This window comes from Carassius carassius, chromosome 47 (assembly GCF_963082965.1).
Source record: "Carassius carassius chromosome 47, fCarCar2.1, whole genome shotgun sequence".
Taxonomy (NCBI): Eukaryota; Metazoa; Chordata; class Actinopteri; order Cypriniformes; family Cyprinidae; genus Carassius; species Carassius carassius.
This window is the reverse complement of record NC_081801.1, coordinates 15,517,176-15,545,015: the sequence shown is the minus strand read 5'-3', so window position 1 is coordinate 15,545,015 and position 27,840 is coordinate 15,517,176. Positions and strand designations below refer to the sequence as shown.

The window sequence follows — 27,840 nt, the reverse complement described above, 5'->3', positions numbered from 1 at the left end:
AGAGACTGAGAGGGGGTGCTGGAGTGAGGAAGTGGGTCATCTGTAACAGAGCAAGTTTCTCACGAGTCCAGCCCTCCTTTTCTCACCTCCAGATGTTTCTTCTCTGTCTTCCTGTTTCTGTCCCCTCGTCCTTGGTACTCTTAGTTACTAATTGGAATGCAAACATTTGGTGATTTGCTATTAGCAAGAACTAAGTTTTCAACACAGAGGAATCGTTCACAAGGTCTTGTCAGTAGTGTAGCACTATATAAAGCACTGCAGACATAGAAATAATTTTCAAATCAAGCACCTGATTGACCAACTTCAAACTGGGAATTTCTTTGGCCTCATGCAGAATTCCCAGTTGTTTGAATCCTTATTGATATGACTGGATTTGCCCACGAAAATATGCAGAATGGTAAATATTACTGTACCAGAATATGTATAAAGAGAAATAAGGTGCAGTTCTTGTTGACTTTAAGTGTGTAATGTGTTATTTCCTATATGTTTTATGTTCTTGTTTGAATGCATAAAATATTTTACATAAAAACGGAACAAATAGTACATTACCTTAAAAAAGAATCTTATGTTATACAGTGGAAACCATGGAAAACCATATTGTTGTATGAAAAAATAAAAATCATGGTATTTTTGTACACTGCATTTTAGACAGCATATAGTAACCAAACAGTACTATAGTATATACAGTATTAAATAACATGGTACTGCCATCTTTTACCGCCATTAAACTGACTTTAACGGTATATGTTTGCAAGTGTAATACCAATCAGTGAAGGTCAACTTTAATGTCTGAGTTCTACAAAAAAACAGATAATGGTAAATTATAAAAGACCAAACAGTGGCAGTGTTTGCTAGCATCCTGATAGCATGTAATTATTCCAGTAGGTATGAGGGAAACTGTTAATGTTATCTGCCTCATTGCACTTTCAAGTGTTTTTTAAACTGTCCCTTCTGTACAGAAGCTGAGATGAAGGGAGTATCATCTTCACCTCGCGTGCACACACACACACACACACACACACAAACAAGGTCTCTCCCCTTGCCCACTTCCTCTGCAGCCCATGGTGTTTCCGTTGGGGTGAGAGAGTGCCAGCTCCGTCCCCCCTTGCTCCCCAGTGGGGTCCTGCCTCCTGGCATCTGTCAGGGCAGCTGTCTCTCTGCTCGTACCGCGCCCGTCCTCCACCCAGCACTGCATGCTACACGCTACACACACACACACACACACACATACAGTTTTACTCAGAGCAGTGATTTTACCGCACACAGTCACACAATAATAACAGTTTACTTTAGGCAGACTTACACTTTTTTTCTCAAATAAACCCAGCCATGCTCAGAATCATGGGAGTGACATCTGCAAAAGTGACATACAAATTAATTTACATAAATAGTACAATACGTGACAGTGCTGCAGGACCATGTGTCAGGAAAGACCAACATGAACATGACAGCTTTAGCCGCTGATTTGGTTGGAAATAATGACACGCAGGTGAAAACACACAGTGGTGGCTGATTGCAATCTTATAGCACACACACAAACACAAAGACAGCTAAGAATCACATCATGATGGGAAGCTTAAACCAAAAAACAGCTAAACAAGCTAAACAAGTGGAAACCTGGAAATTTCAGCTAAAGGAGCTGGTGTGAGTGTGGGTGTGTTTCTACCCAAGTCTCTCTGTGTGTGTGTGTGTGTGTGTGTGTCCAGGTGTGCATGCACCGCAGGAGGTAAAAAATGAAAGAATGTGAGGTTTGCAGGTGTTAGCGAACACTCCGTCAAGCCCATTAAACACTCACACACATGTAAATGAGAACAAAGGATAGCACAATAACTAAACAAACAGCTTTACGGCACTTAAAAAAGTTAGCTACTTCAAACACACCTCAGTGACTCATTTAATGAAGTTTCTTGGTCACTTTTGTGAGCACACACACCTCCTGTTAATGGGGAGGGGGCAGCCAGCATGGATGCAGCCCTGATTAATTGGCCGCGACACAGGGAAGTGGGTCTGGAAACTACCTGGCAATTTCCTGAAACCCCCACCCCTCCCTTCTCCCTCTCTCCCACTGTCCATCTCTCTCTCTCTCTCTCTGGAAGAGAGTGGGCAGGTGGGCTGCTGGGAGGAGTGGCGGCAGCTCTGCGTTGATATTCCACTGGCGTCCAGCTTGCCCGTCGCCCTACATAGCAGGCGCTCCCTCTGGCAATGCCTGGCTTGGCTCTAGGCTCACAGCTCTGCACACTGCGGCTCTGACAGACTTTACACACGTGCACACACACACAACACACACCCACGCCAGCTTAGAAATACACATGAAGAAATATGCTAACCTTCAGATACGCTCATTCACACGCACACTACAAAGAAAAAGCAGGCCAGTGCTGACCAGAGCCGTCCAAAGACAGAGATATTTCATTGTGCTGTGAATACTGCAGTGGGTATAAGCTCCGGCTGGCACCTCTCTTCTTGCTGACCAGTGTGCCTAGACAGATAGAGAAAAGAAAGAGAGTACCATCGCATCTATACTGCAACGCTAGATCGCTTCCATTATAATCAACAAAACCGCTGCGTGCTAGCAGGGTAGCTTCGTTGATTATAATGGGAGCGATCTAGTTTTGTTGCGTCCCTTTCAACAGTGTCAAGGGAGAGAGAAACAGAAGAAGGGGAGAACACAGATATTTTTGCCCTTTCTGAGGACTGTAACGTGTGTGTATTACCCTACGGAACAGGACAGAGACTGCCTTAATGAAAGCACAGGAAGAGGGCAGCAGCTGGCAGCATGTGTTTGAGCCGTGAGGATAAGACCCTTGCACTGGGCTCGCCAGGGTCTTTCTACAGAACCACTCACACACACACAGGCACACACCCGGAGAGACTGAGCTTCTTTGTCCGATTTGCTGCCGCCCATGCTGGAAGAGGGCCCGGGCTGCAGGGGCCTGCCTGCCTAGGAGCCAACAGCACTGCCTCAACCTCAACTACAGCCGAGAACAAATCCAGCCCTCTTCCCCACAGCTCCAACACCACCACAGCTTGAAACATCGACAACAACAACCACCACAAAAACAAGGGAAGAACAATATCAGCAAAGGGTATGGATAGAAGACGAGAGACTGACAGATTGAGTTGTTTAGCCTCACATCTGTGTAATGATGTAGATGTAATTCCTTGTGAGGTAAAATGTTAGCTTGCCTGAACAGAAATATCTCAAACTGACAAAATCTTAATTAAGACAAGAGTGGAAATTAGTTCACAAGGATGTTACAGACAGATGTGGGACAGTTCGTTTCCTTTCAGCCCAAAGCTCGAGATATCTTTCAAGTTGAAAGTTTTCAGCTATCGAGGTTTCTCAGCATAACAGCATAATATGTGTGAGAACCCAGAGAGGGTGACATGTCACAGCATGTGTCTGTGGCATGCTCATATCTGTCTGTATCTGCACACGTATGTGCCGCATGTTTTCTGAAGCCATGAGTGGTGTGCAGATAACAGTGAGATGAAGGAGAGGAGGGTGAGGAAGAGAGGGAGGATTTGGGGGATGGGGGCTGGAGTAGGTCTTAGGGGCACCAGGGAGGTGTAGATCCAATTACTACCCCCCTCCACACTGAGTTCTTTGTGTGCGTGTGTCCCTACTGATAAATGAAGCTCCAAGGCTCAGCTGGGCTCACACTCAACAGCAATATACCAGCATGCATTGCTGCTTCTGCTGAAGAACTGGCGTTGCGGTATAAGCCAAGTTCACATGACCCATATGTGTGCTCACGTTTGCATGCATGTGTACCCTTGATGTTGTTGCAATGGGATTCAGATGCATTCTTGAATACTAAAATCACAAGTTTTGTTCAACACGCAAAGCATGTGAGAACTTGATAACATCAAATGTAACCTCAACTAACAAAAGGTGCTTGGTCAGTAAGTTGCATTTGGGCTTTAAAACAAACTTCTGGCAACTTCAATTTTGAGCATCGGATGCAATTATGACAAACTTGGAAAAGCTGTTGTGCCTCACCGTGAGGAACTCTTCAGTGGTAAGCTGTGATAATGAGCAATTTGTTTATGCATACAGGTGTCTCACTGTGCACTTCATTGCGACTGAAGTTTACTTCAGTGTATTATAATGAGTCGTGGCATATTGTCACCCTTTTAGCCTGTTCAGTTTTAACCAGTCAGCAATGTGACACACACACAGTGTAATGCCTATTGATGCATAAAGTCTTTTGTGCCCATAACTCCACTCCAGCACACAACTCTTACTGGTCAGTGGCATCTCTTAGCAACGCCAGCCTTAGTCCCACTGGTGACGCCAGCCCCCTGAGAGCCCCAAGTCTCCCTCAAAGTCAGAACCACCATCTCCTGGCAACAGCGCAAGCCTTCTACATCTAACACCTCCGGTCTCCTGGCAACCGTGTTCATAGTGGTGGTCACAAACGGTGGAGCCTGTTTGGTGCTACAAACTGTGTGGCCACCGGTGCTGATGGCGCCCCCTTGAGATTGGTGGTGGCATCACAGGTGTGGAGGATAGAGGAATGTCCACGCTGTAGAAGAGTTGCAGACTGAGATTGTTCCAGCCAAAAGAGTGGAGGCCAATTGTACAATCATACTCCACCTCCTACCCAGCTAGGCGTTATCCTCCACCAACCCCACGGAAGTCTGTCTCCTAGCAACGCTGACTGCGTGCACTCCAGGAGGGATCCGGAAGTCCACATGCTCAAGCGGTGCCGTTCTTGGAGAGCATGTCAAAGCACCCCCTCCAAATCTCTTTTCTCTCTCACTCTCTTTCCCTCTCTTTGGTCTACTCCAACTGGCTCCCACGCACAGATTTGGAACGGCTCCTGCACGCAGAGCCAGGGATGAAAATAACAAGGCCACAAAAATCTTCCGCTTTTTATGTCACCTATCATTTCTCTTTTATGATAAATGGGCTTAATGACCTCAGATAGCTTCAGGAGTGCAAAACATTGTAAATCTCTACTTTGTAATATTCCCATATTATCTTGGTATTGAGGACTGTTTGACCACAAATTGCTTCAAGTACTTGCCTCTCCTACCACTTCTGAATCCTTATCACCTGTGATACTGTTGCCACAAGTCCATTTAAAATCACTGCAATTGCTGTCAGGTGTCTCAACACTGAGAGGGTTTGGTGTTTTGCTTACCTGGAACACATTTTTGTGGTAAATATTTACAGCTTTGCTTTTGCTAACAGCCTTAAAGTTGGATTGGGTATCAGTTGGTATCAGTAAGAACTAGCAAAAAAAAAAAAAAAAAAAAAAAAACCAATCGAGCACTACCGGCTTGCTCTGCAGAGCCTAGACCAGCTCATTAAGGTTGGCATCACACTTCTCTCCATTTCCGCGAGTCTGATGAAGCCCCCCATTTTCCCCACCCACTCTCTGTCCTCAGAATTCCCTCTGCAGCTCTCCAGTCTCTCCTCAGGACTCCGGAGAGTTCTGCTTTCCCACTACTCAGTTGGTGAGCAGCTCCAGCCCACCTTCTGCACATCAGAGAACCTCTGTGAAATTCTAATCCCTAGAGCAGGGTGAAACACAGACCCACTTGCCTGACCTCTTTGGTTGCCATGGATGCACTGTACTATAAATAAAACAGAGGGTTTTTTTAAATCAGTGTGGCAGGGCTGTGTGGACTGGTGGGGTTCACTGTACGACCAACACCCCAAACCCCCCTTAACCCTACCCTGTTTCCCATCTCTACAGTTAACATTCAAAACAACTATCAGTTGGAGTTTTTCTTGCTTATATGAGTCCAAACCTGAGGAAAAGTGAAATTGAAAGAAGGAGAGAAAGACAGGGAGTGTGAACAAAAATCAAGCTCTTGAACTGGCCCTCATGCATTGAGGAAGCCAAGTTGTTTGTGGGTGCCATTTTTGGGAGCATTTAAATCTGTCGAGTGTAAACTGACGGAGCTGTAATAATGGAGGCCCGTAAAAAAGGAGGCCCATTTTCTTCAAAGTGCCGGCACGAGGGAGGCTGCATGTTTGTGCACTAAATCAGGGCTGCGCTGCAGATATTTGTCTGGCGAGGCGAATCTCGGGAGGCTAGGAAATAATTTGGTCACGGCTGTGGGAGGTTGCTGGGAGTGGGGGGGGCGGATGACTGTGGGGGGGTATGGGTTAGGGTTTCAACTGTTTCGCTGTTGTGAGAACATGCTTGACACTTCATTCCTTTCCAGTTAATGCGGCGTGGACTGCAGGATTTTAACCCTCTGTCTGCCTGGGCATGGAGTTGGTCAGAGTCTCGGCAAGTGACCAAAGAGCTCCACTGCTGCATATGAACATTGAGAACTAGTCTGATCACAAGCAACAGGCAGGACAACCTGTGGAGTTTCAGAAATATTATATGTGATGAAAGTTGTTCAACACAGGACATAGCTGCATGAAAAGTAGGATAAGGATACAAATTGGATAAAAGGATAAAAACTGAGTACAAATGAGTGCATTTCAAAAATGACCACCATACTAAATACTATGTTGACACATATCTCGATATCCTTAAAAGACCTCTTCTTGTCTTCTTCTTTTGGGATGTTCTTATCCGCTCCGAGGCACAAGTATTACATCCAGTGACCATGTTCAAGCAGCATGTCAATAGACAAACATCCCTGTTACTTCCTGCATGCAGCCTCTCATGTGACAGAGGCAAGACTGAGCCTGTGGCAAAAACAAAGTCTCGCTCCACTTTCGAAACAAACTAACCCTGCCTCTGCTGCAGGTGGACACACTGGCACACGTACTGGCCATCAACCCAGATTTTCTGTGGGTGTGTGTTTTTCTATTTGTGTGTGTGTAGCGGAAGATCAGAGAGTTAATGCGGCAGGCCTTTGGCGGTCCTCCTGCCCTCAGCCAGATTAATCATGCAGCAGACCCTGTTCCCTCTGCCTGGGGGCCGAACCATGCCCGCATGCTCTCAGTATCACATGGCCCAGGCCCCCTCTCTTCTCCTCAACACAGCACACAGCTCCTTTGGGGTTGAAGGGGGGTGGGGGGGTCCAACACCATGCTTTGCTTCCTTTCCTATTTCTTTTTTCCCTTTTTCCTTTTGTGGGCATCAGGAGATAGATTGTGTGATCGCACAGGGCCTATGATGCATTTAAAGATCTAGATGATGGCACACACTAAGAAAGATTACAAAGAAATCTTGTGTAATAAATATAGCATAATTATAAAGGTATGAACATAATCATAAGAGTGAATGAAAGCTTAAGTAGTAAGCAGTAGTCCTACTTATTCGTTTTTACCAAGTCTCAGTGTTATCAAGGACCGCAGCGTGTGTTTTAATGACCCTCTTACAATTTATTAATTATAAACTTTAAGCATTCTTGCTTAATTCCCTCACTTATTTCTATAACTGTTTTATTGTGATCAGCAAGCAGGGGGCATCCAAGAGAAGAGCTAGCTCTATAGCCAGACTACCAAATGCAGCTAAAAGGCTTTTGATGTGTACAATATTTACAATCTATACAACCTGTAAGCCCTGCCAGCTCTTTCACACATGATTCACAGTAATTTAATGCACAAAAACCATTATATATTCTGATTAGATGTGTGGTGAAGAAGATATGAAATGTTCTTGGCAACATGACTTGACCTTAGAGGACTCCAGTAAATGCTTGTCATTAGCACATGGTGAACATAAAGCCTGAAGCCTGTCAAGCATCTGAGAAGAAAATTGTAACCAGAAGCTGAAGGAGGTTTGATCATTTTATTACAGAGGAAATATCCCACACTTATCCTGAATGTGTGGACAGGACATTCAAGCCTTAGAGTTATTATATAAACTCTTCAAGATCACAACACGTAAAAAATAGAATGAAGTGCAAGCAAATGTGAGCCCGTGAGAAAACAAAATACATAAAAGTGGCTGCTGCCCTACTCACCTGATTGCCCAAAATTTTACATTATAATATAATAAGACCATAAACGAGTAAAGGTATGGCTATAAGAAAACCAGCAACATGAAGTACTCATAGAGGCACAGCTGGTCATTCTGCGTAATATCAGTTCCAAATGTAACTTTGTCAGTGAATTGAGTAAATACTGTGTAAAATGTGTGTTCAATTTAATCCAGCAACTTACTGTACATCTTACCTGCTATAAAGAAATGGTAATTTACAGTAAATATGGGCATTATAATGTCCGCCCTTCCCTCAAGATATTGCAACAAAAAAACAACAACATATAATTTGATCATTAAAACTCCAGCCTTCATGATGTAAGGAAGCAAAATGTATTAAAGAGACTGGTTCTGTTAGGAGTTTACTCAATCTTATACTGGTGATCAAGATTTCATGTGACCCTTTAAAACAGAAACACATTTGTAAACATGCATCTTTCTGCAGTTTAATGATACAGCCAGGTCAACAGTACTGCCGAACGTTTGAGCAGTGTAGCAATATGACTGAGGTTTTATTCCTGCTGAAAAGTTCTACAAACTGTCCATCCCATGTAAAAAGTAAAAATAAAGAAAACCATATTGCAAAAAAGAATTACTTAACATCGCTTTGGTAACTAAACATTCAAGTTCCTGAGAGAGGCTAAGCACCCACACCCTTCAAATGTAGCCACTGAAGACCACCCCTGGCCAGGTGTCCTGACTGCAGGTCCCTTGTTGATTACCTGAGAGAGGGTGAGGGGCGGAGCCTCAAGTGAGTAGGCTTTAGCGGGATTGGAGGTTTGTTGCCATGGGGCGGTGCTTGGGAGTGTGGTGACTCACTGGACAAACTGAAGGTTTTCATGAGCTGAGCAACCCGTCCCCGTCCCAAACAACTCTCCTCAACTACCTCAGACTCCACATCCACGGAAAACGCCCGTTTAGAGGCAGCAAGCACTCGGAAATCAACTGCAAATGGAGAGAGAGTGATGAGACATGGACTTAGGACATTCAAGGTCTGTTTTTAAAGGTGACAACTTCAAAACATTCTCACACTTGTCCTCTCCCACACCACACTTCTCTTCTTTCCCCCTCACTCAATTGTTCACTTTTTCTCTTCGCAATCTCTTCTTTCCTCCCCCCCCCAGCCTTTTTGAGTGTCTCTGGCTCTTTTTTCCTGGGCTGTGGGCTGCAGACTGCCAGACCGGAGGTCATCGGCGCAGGAAGTAGAGCAGGGACGCAGCTGGGTGTAGTTGGTGTGTGTGTGTGTTTATGCACACGGTTATGGGTGCATATGAGTGTGTGCAAGTGTGCGGTCATACTGTGTGCGTGTGTGTGTAATTGAGAGATGGAGGGATGGAAGATGAGGAGAGCAGGGCCGCAGGGATGGCAGCGGAGAGCAGACAGACGCTGCTCAGACACCAGAAGGCTTGAGGAGCTGCTTATTTTTAGCCACGTCCCCAGGGGACACAGATGTGTGAGTGCGTTCGCTCTCTTTCGCTCGCTCTCGCAAACACATATACCCCTTCTCCTTTACACACACAAACTAGGACACACATTTTACCCCCTCGCAAACTCTTTCTCCTCAAAACACACCCTCACGCACCCTGGTCAAAGACACGACACATGTGGCTGTCTCAGTAGAAACCTATTACCTATAACCCATTAAATCTCATGAAAACAACAAGCATTTGACAAAAAGAATATGATTGATTATAATTGTTTATATATGTAGTATTGTTAAATTATATTATATTACTTTTTGAAACTGGTTTCCAAGATTTTGCATATTATTATTATTATTATTATTATTATTATTATATACATTTTATATTATTTATATTTTTTATTTTATTTCTTTTTATTTATTAATTTCTAGACTTTTAGGACATTATGATGATTTGTTAAAATAATATATGTTCAAAAATGTATTTGTATATTTGAAGTGTATTCAATAATAATAGTAATAATAATTATAATTGTAATAATAATAATAATAATAACAATAACAACATACAAAGTATATGCAAACAAAATATTACCGGTCCAGAAAAAAAAATAAAAATAATAAATGAATATATGATCTAAATAATAATACAAATATAATATAGAAATAATTTATTTATTTTAAATGGTATTTTTTCACTTTTAATAATAGTCTATATTATTTTAAATTATAAAACTAAAACCTCAAACAAAAAATATAATTTCTTCTTCCTTTCTTTTTTTGGGGGGGGGGGGGCGTTGGTAATGACCCAGATGTGTTTGATGCATTCCATGACATTCACTTGCTTCTCAAGTCTGCCCTATCTCCCCCCGTGGCCCCTGACCTGTGGTTCCTGTGTTAATGTCCTCTCGCCGCACTGCGTGGGCCTGCCACTGATTGTCTCACTGTGTTGTGTGGTCGCCACGGTAACCCTGGATAGGCTCCAGCAACTGAGGCGGACACACATGCGTGCGCAGCGCTCTAACACACACACACAGTCACAGAGTCACACTTGTGATCTAAAGCTGTTTGTTCCACCGCATTTTCCACACCCCACTAGTAGTCCATTCCGTGTCCTACAAACACGTGTGTGTGTGCCTGTCCGTGACTCTGTTCGCACAACCACACGCTGTTAGCTGACACTACTGTAACGACTACACCTCTCTCCCTCATCGTTCACCGGCGTTTGATGTTTTCCATCCTCCCATAACCTCCCTGAACCTTAGACGCTTTCACAGAACTGTCACACAAAGCTGAAACCAAACTCAGTCCTGGTCAGGCCAAAACCTGCCCCCGCCAGCCTTACCGTGCAATCACTTGTGACAAAGCTTGTGAGCACCTGATTGCAACGAACCAAACGGCAGAACCATTCTCTGTTTGGCCTGTCAGTAACTTCTGTGCGTGTCTGTGAAAGCGAGGACGCATTCGATGGGATGTTTCCAATCTCACAGTCACCATATGCAGACAGAGCAGATGAGCCGCACTGACAGCTTGTGCTGCTAAAAAGCACGCTATCTCTTTAAATGCCCCCACCTCTTAGAAGTGGGGCAGAGGGCAGAATTCCGGAGCGGCACGTCTGTGCGCTGAGCCAGGCCACGGGTGGGGGGTGGGGGGTGGTCACGGCTGCCAGGGGTTGGTGGGGAGGGGGGTTGAGCGGAGCGGAGGCTGGGGGCCCTGTCATTTATCAGCTCCGGCCGAGCGTCGCCCAGGGCCAGAGTTGGGAAGCAGCACTGGAATGTGTGTCCTTCTCTCTGAAGGTGAAGAGAAGGGACAGAACACACACACACACACGTGCATGCAGAGACGAAGCAAGCAGCTGTGGAAAACTGTTGCTTTCACGCACATGCCAGGATGAACATACACTTACATGCTCTTGATCCCACTACAAAGTTAACCACTCACACAAATTAAACATTCCCTTGCAGTCATCCAAGTGCAATTTCAAGAGATTTATATTTTTACAAGAAGAAAACTAGAAAAATATGTAGCCTGGATGTCCATAAATTATATTCTAGATCAAAAAGTGCTCGTTTAACCTTACCTGGCCTAGGTAATAGGCTGCATTTCATGTATATGTCCAGCAGGGGGCAATTGAAACTGCAGAAGTGTAATTCCTAATAATACACACTGGATGGCGTAATTTGAGGTTTTTGAGTGAGTCATAACATCTGTCGAGCTGATTCACACCACCAAGATAGTGTTTAGAACAAATGTTCATTAAAACCCACCCAGGAGATGATCGAGATATCCTTTGTTAGCGGAAACCGAAGAGATTTCAAACAAATGAGAAGCCAAGGAAATCGGCCATAATATTTCAGTGACATCTGTTTCTACTTTTCAGCCTTGTTATTCCTGTTTGTACAAAAAGAGCTGCAAGATCTCAAAATCTCCAGTAACATTTTTTAGAGAATCTTTCTTTTATTCTATATTTTAGTTTTATTTGCAAATGGGTGATCTCGTGAACAGGGGCGCTGGACTGGGGGTAAAACCAGTACTGATTACCAGGGCCCCAAAGGAAGAGAGGGCCCTTGAAAAGTCTGGAATATATATTTTCAAGGGGAGGGGGGCCCATTAGGACTGCCAATGCATAGGGCCCGGGATCTTGTGCAGCGCCCCTGCTCATGAAGGCTGACAAGGCTGAACCCGCAACTCATATTTAACCCCAAAATAAGAAATGAAAAAATAAGAAATTATATTTTGAACAAGAAAATGTGACATAGTATCTTTACAATCAGGGACAATTAATTCCCTCATTAATATACGCGCGCACACACACACACACACACTAGGAGAGTGGAAAGCTACATAAACACCAGACTCTCACCTCTGCTGATCTGTGGTTTGGGGGTGTCTTGGGGATGGATTCTGGAGGTGTCAGGTAGCTGATTGGTCGTTCTGTCCTCCATGTCCACATAGCCAGGTCTGCTGAGAGCCGAGGGTGTCAGGAGGCAAGATCTCAAGTGGGCCCGATAGCAAATTGAGGACAAGACTGCTGAGTCATCCTCCGAGTGTCCTGACTCAGCCTTCTCTTTGGCTTCCTGAGGCTGATGGGATACCTGCCATAGTAATAAAAAAATATTTATAAAAGAAGTACAAGTTGGACTGAGTGTCCAGATACAGGTTTAAACCGAGCACTGTTACTGTCCTAAAACATCTGACAGGGGAAATGGAGAAAAAACCCAAAGATGAAATATCGTTTAAATGTCTTCATTATTTCTCATAGACTATACAAGATTAAATATGGAGCAAATGGGAACTTCAGCTAAAATCTCACGTTTCTCAGATTTGTCTCCTGAGAAACAGACCACAGCTAATTTCACATGTCTCCTCTTAACGTTTAAGAAGATCTCAACAATGTCACAACATCTGAGCAGAGATTTGACTATCAACTAAATTCATCCCAGATCAAATTGCCAGGTCACATCAAGTCAACAAGCATCTTGTCTGTCTCATATTTGTCCTAAGGAATTTTAGGAGGAATATACAAAATAATCCAGAGAGATTTTCAGATCTCCTAGGCCATGAAAGATGAAGCTCTGAACAATAACATTTGCCCCTGTAAACTTACATTTAAGACGACACCAAACAATTGTTATTTGGTAAAACTCAAACATTGAGTTAGTGCCTTATAATAATGTCAAGATGGCTCCAGATGGTTCATTTCATATATTAAATTAACTAAATAAAACAGCCTAAAATTAACTAAAGTAGCTGAAAAATAATCCAAAATAAAAAAAAACAAATTACAATATAAAAGAGCCTAAAACAAAACAAGTATATCCTAAAAATAACCTAAAATAAAACAGCCTAAACTACAAAATAAAAGTCTATGAAAATTTTTACATAGAAGCCTAAATAAAAAAGAGCCTAAAAATTAAATAGCCTAAAATAAAATATAGTAGCCTACAAATGACCTAAAATAAATAGTAGTCTTATAAACAGCTTATTTAAAATAAATAAACAAATAAATAAATAAAACAGATATAGCCGAACAACAAAACATGGAATAGCCTAAAAATTAAATCTACAACAATACAAAAATCTAATAAAAATCTAATTAAAAACCTCTGGAGCTGCCAAAGATAGCAGATATTGCATGCCTGGACTGTAAGAAGCACAGACCGTGTTTACACACACACAAGATGGAAGAGAAATGTGTGATGTACAAGGACTTGCCCTGCCCACGGGCTTGTGGATATTGAGGGTTACTGTGCTGAAAGAGAGAGAAATTAAAAAAAAAATAGGGAAAGAGAGGTCCCTGCCCAAACCCCATGGGACAGTCCCACAATCCCATCCATCTGTGACTGACAGGCGCGCTGTCTCGCACGCTTTAATTCCCTGATCAACTTTATCAACCATCTGCTCTTGAAGAACCCAGGGACCGAAATCAGCCCCTGGGCTCTCTCAGGTCCTCCTGCAGAGCACACACACTGAGAGCAATGCACCATACTCTCCTTCAGCATTTAAAATGAGTGACATATCTAATATACATTTCATAAATCTCAATCAGTTAGGCTTATATATACACACATCATGAGTTTTACTCTTCTGGGTGCGGGAATGATATGGAAAATGGAAGGGACACTAATATATCAGGCTGTGAATGAATATTAACTGCATGACATCATCTGATTTGCTGAAAAGCAGACAAACTTGGGAAGAACTAGTTTTAGATTCATGCTCGCACACTCGTCTAACACTCTGTTTAAAGTGTGTCATGTTTAAAGTGTATGTTGTGTTCAGCTGTTGTGGGGTCGTGGCAGAGAGAGACAGCTGAGGGTAAAACGATCTCAAGATGAGAGCACAAGGACAGCTGCTCTGACCTCTGACCCCCCTCATCCGGAGCAGAGAGACAGAAGAGACCACCGACATTCTGGGGAGGACGTTCCTTTGCACCGACACCATGTTTACACTGCATGCGGATGACGCACGCAAAATTACAACGTGTTGGTGTCGGTGTAGATGAGACTGAGTCATATAGATGCTGACCCAATTTTATTTACATTATCAGTTTTTTATTATTAATTTTTAACATCACAAATTACATTATTATTCATAGAAAATGTAATAAATATTCTATAATTAATTAAATTAGTATATTTATAATTTCTTAATATCAGTGCATGCGTGCGGAATAAATATTTCTTATTTTAGACACACTTTTCACGGTTTAAAATTAAAACAGTATTTCAAGAAAAAAATTAAAAGGCAGACGGACAGAATGCATGCACGCAGAGAATTCCTCATATGCTGATCTGCTCTGTGTTAAACGCCAGCAGTATCAATGAACAGAGGCTGTTAGATGGCGGGACTTTCCAGGGGCCTCTGGTGTAAATGAGATCTCTGTGGTCATATAGCATATCGCATCAGTCCAAACGGCCTGCGATTATGAAAAATGACTTGGAATAGTGAAGGGTTTCAGTATCCTGCACCAAAAACTTTTATAACCTGCTTCAATCCAAGAGGAAAAATAGATTCATGGTAACGGGAGAAAACATGATTTTTTTGTGTATTATAATGTAATAAATATATGCATTATATTATGTGAAACTGAAAAGAAACCTCCATAACGACATACATGATTTTCTTACATTTTCTGAAGGTGCTGATGGTTTTTCTTCATTTTCAGGTATCTGTGGGATATTAATAGAATGCATTTACAAGATACATAAAGTAGATATATATATATATATATATATAGTATCCTGCTGTGACAAAACATCTCACTTAATAATTTTATATCATATCTGGGGCAATACCGAAACACACCTGTGGAGGCGCCAGAGTCCTAAACTCTTTGTCACTGTTGTCCTGTGAAAACAAAAAGACTTAGCAAAACTCTTCCACACTTCTGTACATCATTTAATCAACACCATAACAAAATCTGATACAATAATCACATTATCATAAATAATAATCAACTGCTTCATGATCAGTGAAAAATCTGGGCGTCCAGATGTTTTTTCGGACTCTTGTGTGGCTCTCCACTAATTGGCAACTATGAGCCACATGTGCCGCTGTACAGGGACAGATGCTTGTGTTTAGCAAGTAGAGGATCATAGTGTGGTGATACTGGCCAACACATCTCCTCCCAGGAGTGCTCTCTGCTGGTGTTGCCATGGAAACCCTAGTGACCCCCCCCCCCCACCTTAGTATAACAGGAAAGGTGGTGAGATCTTCACATATTAAGGGAAAACCTTGCAAAGACCGTTTTAAAACACACACTTCGTGTCTGAGATCCTGACTGAGATACAATTTATTAATACATGAAATTAAAGATGACATCAATGCACTTTCACAACCTGTGTCCAAACCTACAAGAAATTCTGTTGATCACATCCACCTATTTCTACTGTATTGTGAGGGGTGGCCCTGCCCACTCTGAAATCTCACTGGCTTGAAATCCTGCTTTTTTATAAAGGTGCATTAGATATCTAGTCAAATACATTTTCAGCACCTCACACTGCTTCAAATCGCTTTTCACCTGGTTGGAAAGTTGTCGCATCATTCCTGTTAAGGACATGGCGTTACTGTATAATTTAGGCTGTCTGTCAGTTTAAAATCGCATGGACGCCAACTGGCCACACACAGACAGACAGACAGACAGACATATTGATTAAAGATGGAACCATAGAGAGCTGAGGAATGAAAGAGTTGTTGTGCCTGAGAAATGGAGAGGAGGGTTGGTGTAGGAGGGCTTTTTTTTTTTTTGAAAGGATAAAAAGAAATCATGGAGGAGAAGGGAATGAAAAAAGGAGGAAAGGAAGTCGCAAAAAGAGGAAGAGATGGAGGTTTTGATTTATTTGGCTGTTGAACGATGGCTCTCCCTGTGGAGAAAGTCCGTCTCGCTGCCCCTCGGCTGTGTCCGAGATTGATGACGGGCAACAGGGAGGTCACCTACACACACTCGCACACACAGCTGCATGAATACACAGCAGCACCAGTTTAAGAGTTGAGCAAATGTGGAAGTAAACAAACATGCACGTGAGCAACACACCTACCTTCAAGTTCAGCTGAACTCCTGACGGTGCTTTGGGAGGAAGGTTTTCTCGCCCTGATCGGTTTATCAAGTTGCTCTTCAAAGTGCTGGGATGGTTGCTGAAATACATGACAAGACGTGTGAAAACACAACTAACAAGTCTACGCCCTTCACAGTCAAACACGTTTTCATTAGAACACAGAATTTTATTAGATATTCATTTACAGATGTGCTCATAAGTTTACTTTGTTAAATATGAAAACATAAAAATGGTTAAACTACATTTATTTACATTACCATTAAAAAGTTTGGGGTCAGTAAAAAAAAAATGACATTATATATATAGGAGGGATGCATGAAATTGATCAAAAGTGCAGATTAACACTGTTATTTTTCTACTATCTATTTAAAGTAACCTGAAAAAAGGTAACAGTTTCTATAAGTACATAAAATGATATGTAATGCTTTCCATATCAGCATATTAGAATTATTTCTGAAGGATCATGTGACAATGAAGACTGAAAATCCAGGTTTGCTATGACAGGAATGAATTACATTTTAAAATATATTCAAGTAGATGAAGTTTATCTATTTTACTGACTAGTGTTACTGTAATTTTTATAAATAAATTTAGCTTTGGTGAGCACAAAAAGACATCAAATACCTTATTGACCCCTAACTTCTGAACAGTAGTATAAATAATATTTATACATTAATAAAACCCCTTTTAAAAATCAAAAAGCAATTTTAATCCACAATTTTAATGATATTTTTCAGATGCTATCAACCAAACAAACTGGGGGCTGAAACTCATATTATAGGGTGGATTAGAATTAAATATATTTTAATGCTATACACTTTATATCCTGATGCATTTGTTAGTCTTTAAAGTTTTGTCCGTACCGTGAATTGTTGAGGACGCTGGCAGTTTTTCTCTCTCCAAACCCTGAACAGATGATCTTGGAGGATTTGAGCTCATCCATCTCTCCAATGACAATGACCTGCACGTCTCCATCTCGTCCCAGCAGCCAACTAACACTCTTGCTATTACCTACAAAAGGGAGAGAGAGAGAGAAAAACACAGTCTTAGTGGTTTGTATCATTAAGCATAGTTGAAATACAACAACCCTAGTTTAGTAATTATCATTTACATATTTAAACATTATTATACTTCACAATTATTTATGCACCGTTTCCTGTTCTTATGAATGTACTCAAGCATAACATGATTCAATGTTAAAAGGAAAAAAATGGGAAAACAGTTTAAGGCTGCTTATTGGATCAATAAAGCTAAACATTATTTTATCACTACATTTTCCTTTATGAGAAGCTTATTGATTACTTTTCAAGTCTTAAGAACACATGGAACAACCAAATTAAATACAGAGAAAGACAACATGAGATACAAATTGATTCAGTGTGAAAAATGAAGGTGACGTATCTTGTACAGTACTGTTTAGGAGAGAGAGAGAGAGAGAGAGAGAAAGAGAGAAAACACTTGACGGCAAATAAGGAAACCTTCCCATGATGAACTGGTTCTTCTTGCAGGCCTTGTGGCAAAATAAGATTCCAGTTGAACAGCCTGACTGACACACTCATGATCCCAGTCAAGAGAAAACCAAACAGGCTGAACTGCCATTCTAGCTAAAACTCAGCATTCCTGCAAGTGACTCAGTGGGTAAATTAAAGTTAATGTTAGCTAAACAACATTAAATGAGGCAAATTCACTGAATGCTTAAAAGGTATTTAATATAAAAAATGTTTTAATCAATAGTAGCAGCAGTCAGTGTTGTAAAACTTGAGTCCAGACAAGACCAGACTCAGGTCCATCTTAAGTCCAAATTCATATTTTCAGGAGCATAGGGACTCAGCAAGGAGTAGCTCATTCGAATCATAGAAAATATGTGACCCTGGACCACAAAACCAGCTTAAGTGTCAATTTTTCGAAATAATATTTGGCCGAGATACAACTATTTGAAAATCTGGAATCTGAGGGTGCAAAAAAATAAATACTGAGAAAATCGCCTTTAAAATTGTCCGAGTGAATTCTTAGCAATACATATTACTCAACAAAGATGTAGTTGTTCTGATATATTTATGGTAGGAAATTTACAAAATATCGTCGTGGAACATGATCTTTACTTAATATCCTAATGATTTTCGGCATAAAAGAAAAATCGATAATTTTGACCCATACAATGTATCTTTGGCTATTGCTACAAATATACCCCAGCGACTTAAGACTGGTTTTGTGGTCCAGGGTCACAAATGGTCTTGGACTCTGACTCTTCTTCTCTTTCCTCCATATTAGGCATTAAAAAGGGTGATGGTGACCAAACAGCATCTTATAACAGAGATCAAGTCTATGCAGCAGTTTAAGGCTAAAACCTTTTTACTTTTTAAAACCTTAAACCTAGATGTGCAACTAGCCCAGGTTTCTCCTTCATTATACACTATCATTCAGTTTGGGGTCAGTAAGACTCGTCAAATGTTTTTAAAATAGGTCTTATTCTCACCAAAGTGACATTTACTTAATCAGAAATACAGTAAAAACTGTTGTATTGTGAAATATGATGAAAAAAACTGATGAAAGCAGCAAAAAAAAAAAAAAGGAATCTTTTGTTACAATATACATGTTTTTACTGTCACTTTTGTTTAAATAAATGAATCCTTGCTATGCAATAATGTAAAACGGGTTATAAAACCAATGGCAAAAACCAAAACAAAACCACAAAAAACATCCACATCATCTGTGAACAACTGTTGATAATTGAATCTACAATCTCAACGTTCTTCCTTCATCCTCCTCCTCCGCCTCCTCAGTGTGTTTTGAGTGCCTGTGTTTCCTGTATACTTCCTGCTTTGTTGGCAGTCATCTATGTGAGGGAATGGAACTTGGCCTGGCTGACATTTCCTTTCTTGCTCTAAAAACTGGGTCAGCAAGAGAAGTGTTTCCTCAGCCTTGTGTAGCCTGCTCACACAATGCAAGGGTCAGGATGTCTTCAAAGACTCTCTTTATTGTGTTATTTTATTACAGTTTTGCACTATTGTGAGACAGAACCTTGAATGACTTTGACATTTGATCCACTTTGCTAACAGACACCACTGTCTATTACCCCTGTTTCACACATATTCCGTCTGCAGTGTGTATGCATTTTTTTTTATGCACCCATGTTAACGGATTCCAGCATTCATACTGCACGCGGTTGCGGTCCGTCAGTGCGTTCCAGGAGCGGTGCGTCTGCAGCAGTGCAGCGATCGTTCACGTACCGAGACTATTTTTGCTGTGCTGCAGGCGCTGAATTAAAGTGACAGCACATTGTTCACGGTAAAATGAACATGGATTGACAGGGAAATGCAGTCATTTCACAATAAATGTATACTAATTAAAGCCTACTGTGTTTCACACGCAACACATGGGTCTTGGCTAGATTTAAAACAAGAAAAAGAGCAACATTATATATGCACTTTTATAGAGGCAGAAAAGCAAAGTTATTTAAGACCTGTTAGATTGCGTGTAATAAAGATTTAAACGCAAAAGGCACGAGAGTCGACTGTTTCTGTCAGTGGTGAGTTTTAATTTTAAATGTTTGTGATAGCCTAACAAGAAAAGTAGGCTAATGTTGTTTAAATGTGTTGCAGCTTGTTTCAGCAACTTATTATAAAAACCTAGCAGTCAAATGCATGAGTAATACGTTTTTTATATTTGAATTTAAATATGTCTATGAAAGATTGTTACTGTATTGTGATGAAAGAGTATCACAATGCTGAAAAAGCGTTCTGATTTTTTTTTATTTATTTTTTTTTACATGATTTGATATCAAAATAATGGACAAATGTTGTGTTTTGTGGCTTAAACAGCTGCGGATCAGTAGCGGACTGCAAACGCGTCCTGTGTAAAAACACATTGAGTCCGTGCTGCTTCAGCACCACATACGTAACGCAAACGGACTGCATACGCACTGCAGACGGATTATGTGTGAAACAGGCGTAAGACAGGGTTGCACAGAGGCAGTCAAGATGTTGTGTCGGTATGTCTTGGGGAAACCACTGACCAACAAGAACAGCTGCCATTGTCTCAAGGAGATAGAGGACTCTCTGTTCTCCTCTGAGGTCTGAAACGCAGGGACCTGATAATAACTCCTTTGTTTGTTACTAAGCAAAGACGACTTTCTCCTGTATTTACCCATGTCAACCTTAATGTAATGCAGTGAACTTCCTTAGGAACCCAAGAGAATGGCTATACAGTGGCCACAAAATGTTCCTAGACACTTAAAACTTCCATTGCACTGTAATATTTTTACCTCATTGACTAATCTAGTTGAGGATGATCTGGCAAAAAAAATTCTGACTCTTCCAGTACCAAAGCGGATATGCCAGATTCCATAAGCCCTCTGTACGTCTAACCAGTTTAAACGGGTTTAACTTTAGCTAAGCAACATAAAGTTTCATTTTTCATTCTTTTTCACAGCTCTGTCTCTTTCGCTGTTTTACAGATACCCTCTATCTCTCAAATGCATTCCTCTCATATCTCAGCTGTTCACTCCTCCCTCTTACCAGCTTTTAGACAGCTGTCCTCACGGAAATCTTGTATCTGTGACGTCCGCGACCTTCGGTGTTAAAAAGTGGTGAAATTAAGGGGAAAATCTCATGTTATAAATAGTTCTCGACTGGATGTTTCGAGTGTTTCAGTGTCCCACTGAGGAGATCCTTTCTGTTGTTTAAACATCGCTCCCTCTCTGTGAGCCTATTCTGACATTACAAGATGTTTTTCCATGAAGTGAACCGGGTGCTATCTGCTTAACTATTCTGTCCTGGCTGAGTTTCAGACCATATTAAGTCATTTAAAGCCAGCAATAAAAAGCAAGAGCAGTTTTCTGTGGCTTACAGATGTGGGAATGGCAAACGCACTGATTAAAGTTTTGCATTAGCAATTCAAAGGTCCCACATTCAAACCTCAAGATGTTGTAGATCTTTAATCTAGACAGATCCTGATGACCACGGTGATGACTTCAGGATGTCTGTCCTTCTAAAAAGACAACTGTATATCTTTTGCAGAAGTGCCATACTTAGTCAAAAAGGATCATCTTTAAATATAGGATTTGCTGACATTTTATTTTGTAAATTTAGAAGCTGTCTTTATGATCTACCCACCCTTAAATCAACCTAAACTCATTAAACCTTTCCTGTTTTTCTTCATACAATAGAAAATGCACAGGTCAATCATTTTCAGTTGCAACTATGATGTATTAATAATAATAATAATAATAAATATATATATATAAAACTGAAATTACATCTAAATAATACAAATGAAGCAATAACATTATTTTAATTATTACTATCATTATTATTATTTAAATTATTAAACTGTAACTGCAAAAACAAAATACGACTAAAAACAACTTAAAAATAATAATATAAAAATACACAAAAAATACCCCTGATGGCCAGGATTTTACCGTTCTGTGCTATGAAAGTTATTTTTGATAATCAATAATAATAATATTAATAATAATGCTAAATGATGAATAAAATGGTCTCATCCAGGAGTAAATAAACAGAGGAAATATTGTATGTTTAAATTTGTTTAAACGAAATACATAAAATTGTAAATGTAATGTACTGCATTAAAAGTTCTCGAAGAACTCCCTTCAATAAAATAAATTGACTAATATATAAAGCCAGTGCCCACCTGTCTTTGGTTTGGGTTCGAGTGGTTCCCTCTCCAGCTTGTCCTCACGCTCCTTCCAGCGGCGCACCTGCTCCTCGCGCATCTTCAGGAAGAGCGTCTTCTTCTGCTCGTCGTTCAGAGCGTCCAGCACATCCGGGTCGATGTACATGTCGTTTAAGATCTGCTGCAGCATGGCCGTGTGTGTGGTTCTCCCGATTATATCCTGAGATTCAGCAACAGTCCTTCAGTACAAGGATGACGGTGGTAAAGACGAGGAAGCCCAGCTCGGTCCGTTCACCACACACAAGCTCTCATCACTAATTAGCAGCCATAAACTGGACACGCTGTCAGAAGAAATGACAGATTACAACATCTGGAAGCAATCTGATCTCTTTAATAGTTTGTTTGCTCTTACTTTTCAAGTGCAGCTGTAGATATTTTGTGTGTTATGTTTAATAGAAAGTAAAAAAAAACTTTGATCTTTCTTTTTTTTTTTCATTCATTCATAGATTTAATAAAACATGTATTTTTATTTAGGGTTGCAAGAGTTAACTTCAAATATATTAATAAAGCAATAATTTCAAATGTGTTTTTTCTTAAATTGTATAGTTTCTTTCCTGATTTTCAAAGACTAGTTGGAAATTAAGAGATTGTGATTATTTTACTATTTTATCATTTTTTATTTTATAAATGCATTATTTGGTCATAGCTTTTCAAAACAGAACCATCTGGTTATTAGTAAAAAAAGAGAACTTAAAAAGTCAAAGAAAATAGTAAGCGGTTTTCAAATAATAAAGAATGCTTTAAATATTTCCATAATGCTCAGTTTTGGTATAATTCCATTGTAAACAACCTCTGCTAAAGAGCATGCTTTACTCCAACACATGGTCTCCCGACTCTTTTTAGGCCTAGACTGTGGGGATTCCTCAGGAACAGGGGTTCGCTTCTGTCATCAGCAGACCCCATCCATTCACAAGACTCTTCTGCACTATTTTAAAGTGGTCTTATTTTGGCCACAACTGAACTGGCATGCTGTGACCTCTTTAAGAGAGACCGCGGGGGTCTGCAACTAAAAAAAGTCTGAGATCACATCATACACAAAAAAGGACCGCCACAACGGCAACTGTGACTGAGACAAAACAGTGGATGTCTGCCTGACTGCCTACACAGTACACATACAACAGACTGCAGTTAATGTCCAGAAATCAAGACAGATATGGTGGCAAACAGAAAGTTGGAAAGAGAAGAAAAAAAAAAGCCTGTGTGAAGTAAAATGTACTCACAGCTGGGTGCGGACGCTCCACGGCAGACTTTACTAAAAGAGGGAGAGAAAGTGCTTGTGTGTCCTTCTTGCCTTTGTGTATGACTTAGCTGGTGACATCACAGCATTCCATAGTCTCTCTCTCTCTCTCTCTCTTTACTTTTGCTCTCTCTAACAAACGTACATTACACACTGTCCCTTGCCTTCATGTAACACGCACTTCCTTTCTGTTCCTGTAACTCTCTCAGGTTGGAGGGAAACTCAGGAAGCAGACTTCAGCTGTTGGCACTGCAAGCGAAGTAGCAGCATCCTGCTGAACAGAGACAGAGGCGAGAGAGGAGGAGGGGCGGCTGAAGGACAAGAAGAAGAAACTAACTTTATCACTTGAGCAAAGAAATTTACAGAAAAACACGTAAGAGGATGAGTCGATCTTGGCATGATGCAATGCAATTTTAGTGCCAAAAAAAAAAAAAGCACCTCTACAGTTTTTGGCAAGTGATAAGCACTTCCTCTCTCACTGAAAATTTCCCTATGATATCTTATACTGCAGAAAATCTCCCCTTGTAATTTCCTTATAAATCTTTCTTTGCTGTAAATTAACATAGATGAAGGACAAATTTACAAGCTTAAAGGGATTGTTAAAAAAATAATGTAAAAACAAAAAAACAAAGCCACTTACCGATAGTTTTCAAACACGCAGTAGGCTTTAGTGTAATCTCGCACCAGGGGGCGCACGCGCGCAAGAAACTGTCTTTGTAATCTGAGCCGCTCAGTAGTAGTTTAACTGCTGTAATGAATGCTATGACACTCTGTTAATTATTAAATAAGTGAAATTTGTGACTGCACAAATTTCCAGTCATATTTGACACAAATCCAGCCACTCTGGAATCTAGCTTTCCTTGTTTTTAATTTTATTCTTCTCTCTCACTTCCTATTTGATTGGGCAGTTTTCATCCGCAAATGTGTACTTATTTATTTATTTATTTTTTCCCGAAGATATTTGCATATGGAAATGTAGCTGTATTTGCTTTGTTACGGTTTAAATACTGAAGTTTAACCAACAGCGCCATCTACTGGTTTTCGAGGACCGGTCTGTTTATGAATTGACCTGATAAAACTGATTTAAAGAGATCGTTCATCAAAAGGGGATCGTTTTGTCCAAAATTACTCACCCTCATGTTGTTCTAAACTTCTGTGACTTAATTTTGTGGAACATAAAAGGATAAACTTTTAAGAATCATTACAGAGCTCTTCAAAACGAGAACAACTCATAAGGACAATGATGTCAATCTAATTAAGTAACTCAAAGTCATTCAAAGCATTTGTGTAACACCCTTAAAAATAATTTCCTACTTAACTTTCCCCACTACTAAAATGCATAGTTTAATTGGCTATCATATTCAGATCCAACACACACACACAGATACAAACAAACTGTAATATAAATATGCATGTTGGAGAATGCAAATTCTGTCACCAAACAGTTGCTGATTCCTATCAGCTTCCATTGTATGGGGGAAAACAATACTACACAAGTATTGCCTGTTCATCACACAAAATTATACCGTATTTTTATTTTTTGTCCTTTTGGAGCTTGACAGCCCCAGCCTCTGCTTAGTATGAATAAAAAATGCTCATTTTCAATAAATAATAATAATAATAATAATAATGGATCACTATGAACTGTTGTTATACAAGTTGCATCAAGATTTTTCAAAACATATTTTTAATAAATATTTGTATTTAAAATATAATAAATGGCTAATAAAAAAAATAGTACAAAATATATGTACTGCTTTTTTAACATTGTTGTTTTTTACTAAAACATTATTACACATCTTCATAAATATAAGCGTTTCATGTTGAATGGAAACAAAGTGATCTGAAACTTATCTGGAAACCATAGTAAAGGACTGCTGTGTCCTCATGAGCAAATTACTTGTATCACAAGAACAACTAAAGGAATATTGAATAGCAACTAAAAAATACTGACTATGGGTCGTGTTATGCAAGTCTGGTTATTTTTATAAATATAAATTAATAAGCAAAACTGTTAGTCAATCACAGCAGTGGGCGTTTACTTGCTCATTTTGAATTCGGCCCACCAATTAAAACAGATGTTCTGCAGAGAGGCCCAAAAACAGGATAGAAAATTGCCTATTACTTATAAATTGTGATGTTTTTGACGTAAAAATCACATTAATATTATAAGTGAACCTCAGAGAACATTAATAAAATAATAAGAAATGCAGTTCATGAGCCCTTAAATATTCAGCCACCAGATGGCGCGCCTCTCAACAGAGCAGATTCAAACGTTCACTCCATCCAGCATGGCAACTAGAATTCAGGCTTGTTCACACTGTTGATGTGCTCCTTACGACACTTAAGACTGAGGCACAGACACATCTGCTATGTCCAATAAGTACAAATGTTCAGAAAGGAGCTACATAATTATGCTAGTTGAAGATTGTTCAAAAAGTTCAAATATAGGCCTACTGTTGAAAAAAGTTAGACTACAGCTTGGCTCATTATGAAGGCGTAACTGATTACTGAACTAAACTAAACCAGACAAGGGTTGTGCTCAGGATAGATAACCCAAAAGTGGCTTCTAGATGAAAGCACCACACCCACCAGCGCTTTAACACAGAAATAGGTCACTACTGACTCACATGAGGCGCTTAGAGTAGTGCTAGACATCTGGACACTTTACAATGAATGAGAATCAATGAGAACAACAGAAAACAGTACTTCAAACGCCATGAAATTGCATTGCTTTCTGTATTAATTTAGTATTTTTTTATTATTATATTTATACTATTGTAGGGTTTATTACTATTATGAATTTTGATTTTATTTTTACATGTTCAGTTTTCACCTCTTTATTTTTGTAGTTTTGTTATGTGCTTTTTTTGTATTTCTGTTTAGATTTACTTCAGATTCATCTACTTTATCTCAGTTAGTTATCAGGGCACTGGCAACATTCCTCGTTTTGTTTTAATTGAAAGTTTAAGCTAGTCTACGGTTTAGATTTTATTTTAGCTTTATTTCAACTACTGAAAACGATTTGACAGTTTAGTTATCAATAACACATCTATAGACTAGCCTACTTATCAGACGTTTAACATCTCTTCCTCCAGTTATTTGTTTCTCTTACCATTTGCTTGTTCTTTTAAGTTTTTATTATTTATGTTTTTTATTTTCTTGCTTTAACTGGAGGCTTATGAGCATAACTATTTCTCAAAGGTTATAGGTTCACCATTAAAATTTAATTGGTCTGCAGTTGCGGTAACCATTTTAGGTCGTTAGATGGCGCCATAGCTATTCCAACAGAATACGGTTGCACGACTATGACAAATTGTTGCTGTTATGAAGCTACATCAATACAAGACGACAGCATCTGATCGTCAACTTCAGTGTGTGTAACGTTAACGTTACTTTCACGTTACAAATAGCCTACAGCGTGATAATCTACAATCTTGCGAATATTACAATCTTAACGTACATCAGTTAAGATGTCTATTTCATGGGCGTCTTCACGATATCTAGTAAATTCAAAACAATTCAAGTTCCCACGTGCCACCGCGCTCTCGAACGGAAATGTTCGTAGTTTAACTGACACTTTTATGCAATGACTTAATCGTGACGAGAGTTTTTCGATTAATTGTGCAGCCCTACAAATATGGCGCATACAGTACCTTGGATGATACCTCGGATATTCCCAATAACCCCAGCAACTGCATGAGGACGCAATTACGCAATCTGAGTTCTGCAGCCCGGTTTTTTTAACCAATCACCCGAATCTAAAAGATCTAAAAGCCATGTGACCTGTCTATGCATGTGACTAATGACTCTTTCGCCCTGACGTCAACAGAAAGGCTGATTGGCTGATCAATCCACAACTGCACGCAAACAACCATCAAGTTTAGCTAAAATTGCAAAACGCGGAATAAACTGTTTTAGTAAACTGCATCACATCATAAATGTGCGGGTACCTACCCCACCTTTATTTTTTTTTATATTCGTCTGGGAGTTTGCTATATTTGGAGTTTGAATATAAATATCGCTGTTCTACAAGAGAAGGACAACTTTGCTTCAGGTAACGTTAAATTTTATTTTACAGAATTACATATTTTGTTTTGTTTCAGTAGTGCTTTGTCTAAAGGCAAAAACAGTGTCTCTGCAAAAAATATTCGGATGTGAAATAATTGTTGGCCGACTGCCCTGTCCAGTTTCAGAACGCCTTTTATGATTTTAATTGGTTTGGAAGTTGGTAGGATGAAATGTAGTGCATGGAATATACCTTTTGCATGTACTGGTCCCCCTTATTAGGCGATGTTTTTAAATGACAGCCCATATGAAACTGCAAAAAGCATACTCCTAAAAGTGCTACCAGATGCATCCGCCATCCGCGCGCAAAAGCAGAACAGAATCAGTCACCCGCAATCGTGTTACAGTCGTGTGAAATGAGAACATTAAAGGTTCTGTGATGCTAGCTGAAAACAGCCTCGGCAAATAAGCCTGTTTCCACAGGGCTTGTAAACTGTATCTGTAATGTAAACT

At 40.1% G+C, this 27,840-nt stretch overlaps 1 protein-coding gene across 4 annotated transcripts; it reads right to left on the bottom strand.

Annotated features, from left to right (window-relative positions):
• Positions 1–7,698: 7,698 nt before the first annotated feature.
• Positions 7,699–27,105, bottom strand: LOC132130091 (SH2 domain-containing protein 4A-like). Of its 4 annotated transcripts, none has more exons than XM_059541740.1 (8): positions 26,976–27,105; positions 22,041–22,363; positions 17,249–17,396; positions 16,368–16,464; positions 15,136–15,177; positions 14,958–14,999; positions 12,191–12,422; positions 7,699–8,849 (listed from the first exon to the last, which is right to left on the bottom strand). In XM_059541740.1, exons 2-8 carry the CDS (start codon positions 22,210–22,212, stop codon positions 8,623–8,625), a joined length of 960 nt encoding a protein of 319 aa, XP_059397723.1. In that variant the 5' UTR covers positions 22,213–22,363; positions 26,976–27,105; the 3' UTR covers positions 7,699–8,622. The 4 variants fall into 4 exon arrangements, with proteins under 4 accessions (XP_059397723.1, XP_059397722.1, XP_059397724.1 ...); XM_059541739.1 differs by lacking the exon at positions 26,976–27,105 and adding an exon at positions 23,303–23,627; XM_059541742.1 differs by lacking the exons at positions 7,699–8,849; positions 26,976–27,105 and adding exons at positions 10,977–11,117; positions 23,303–23,630.
• Positions 27,106–27,840: the final 735 nt, after the last annotated feature.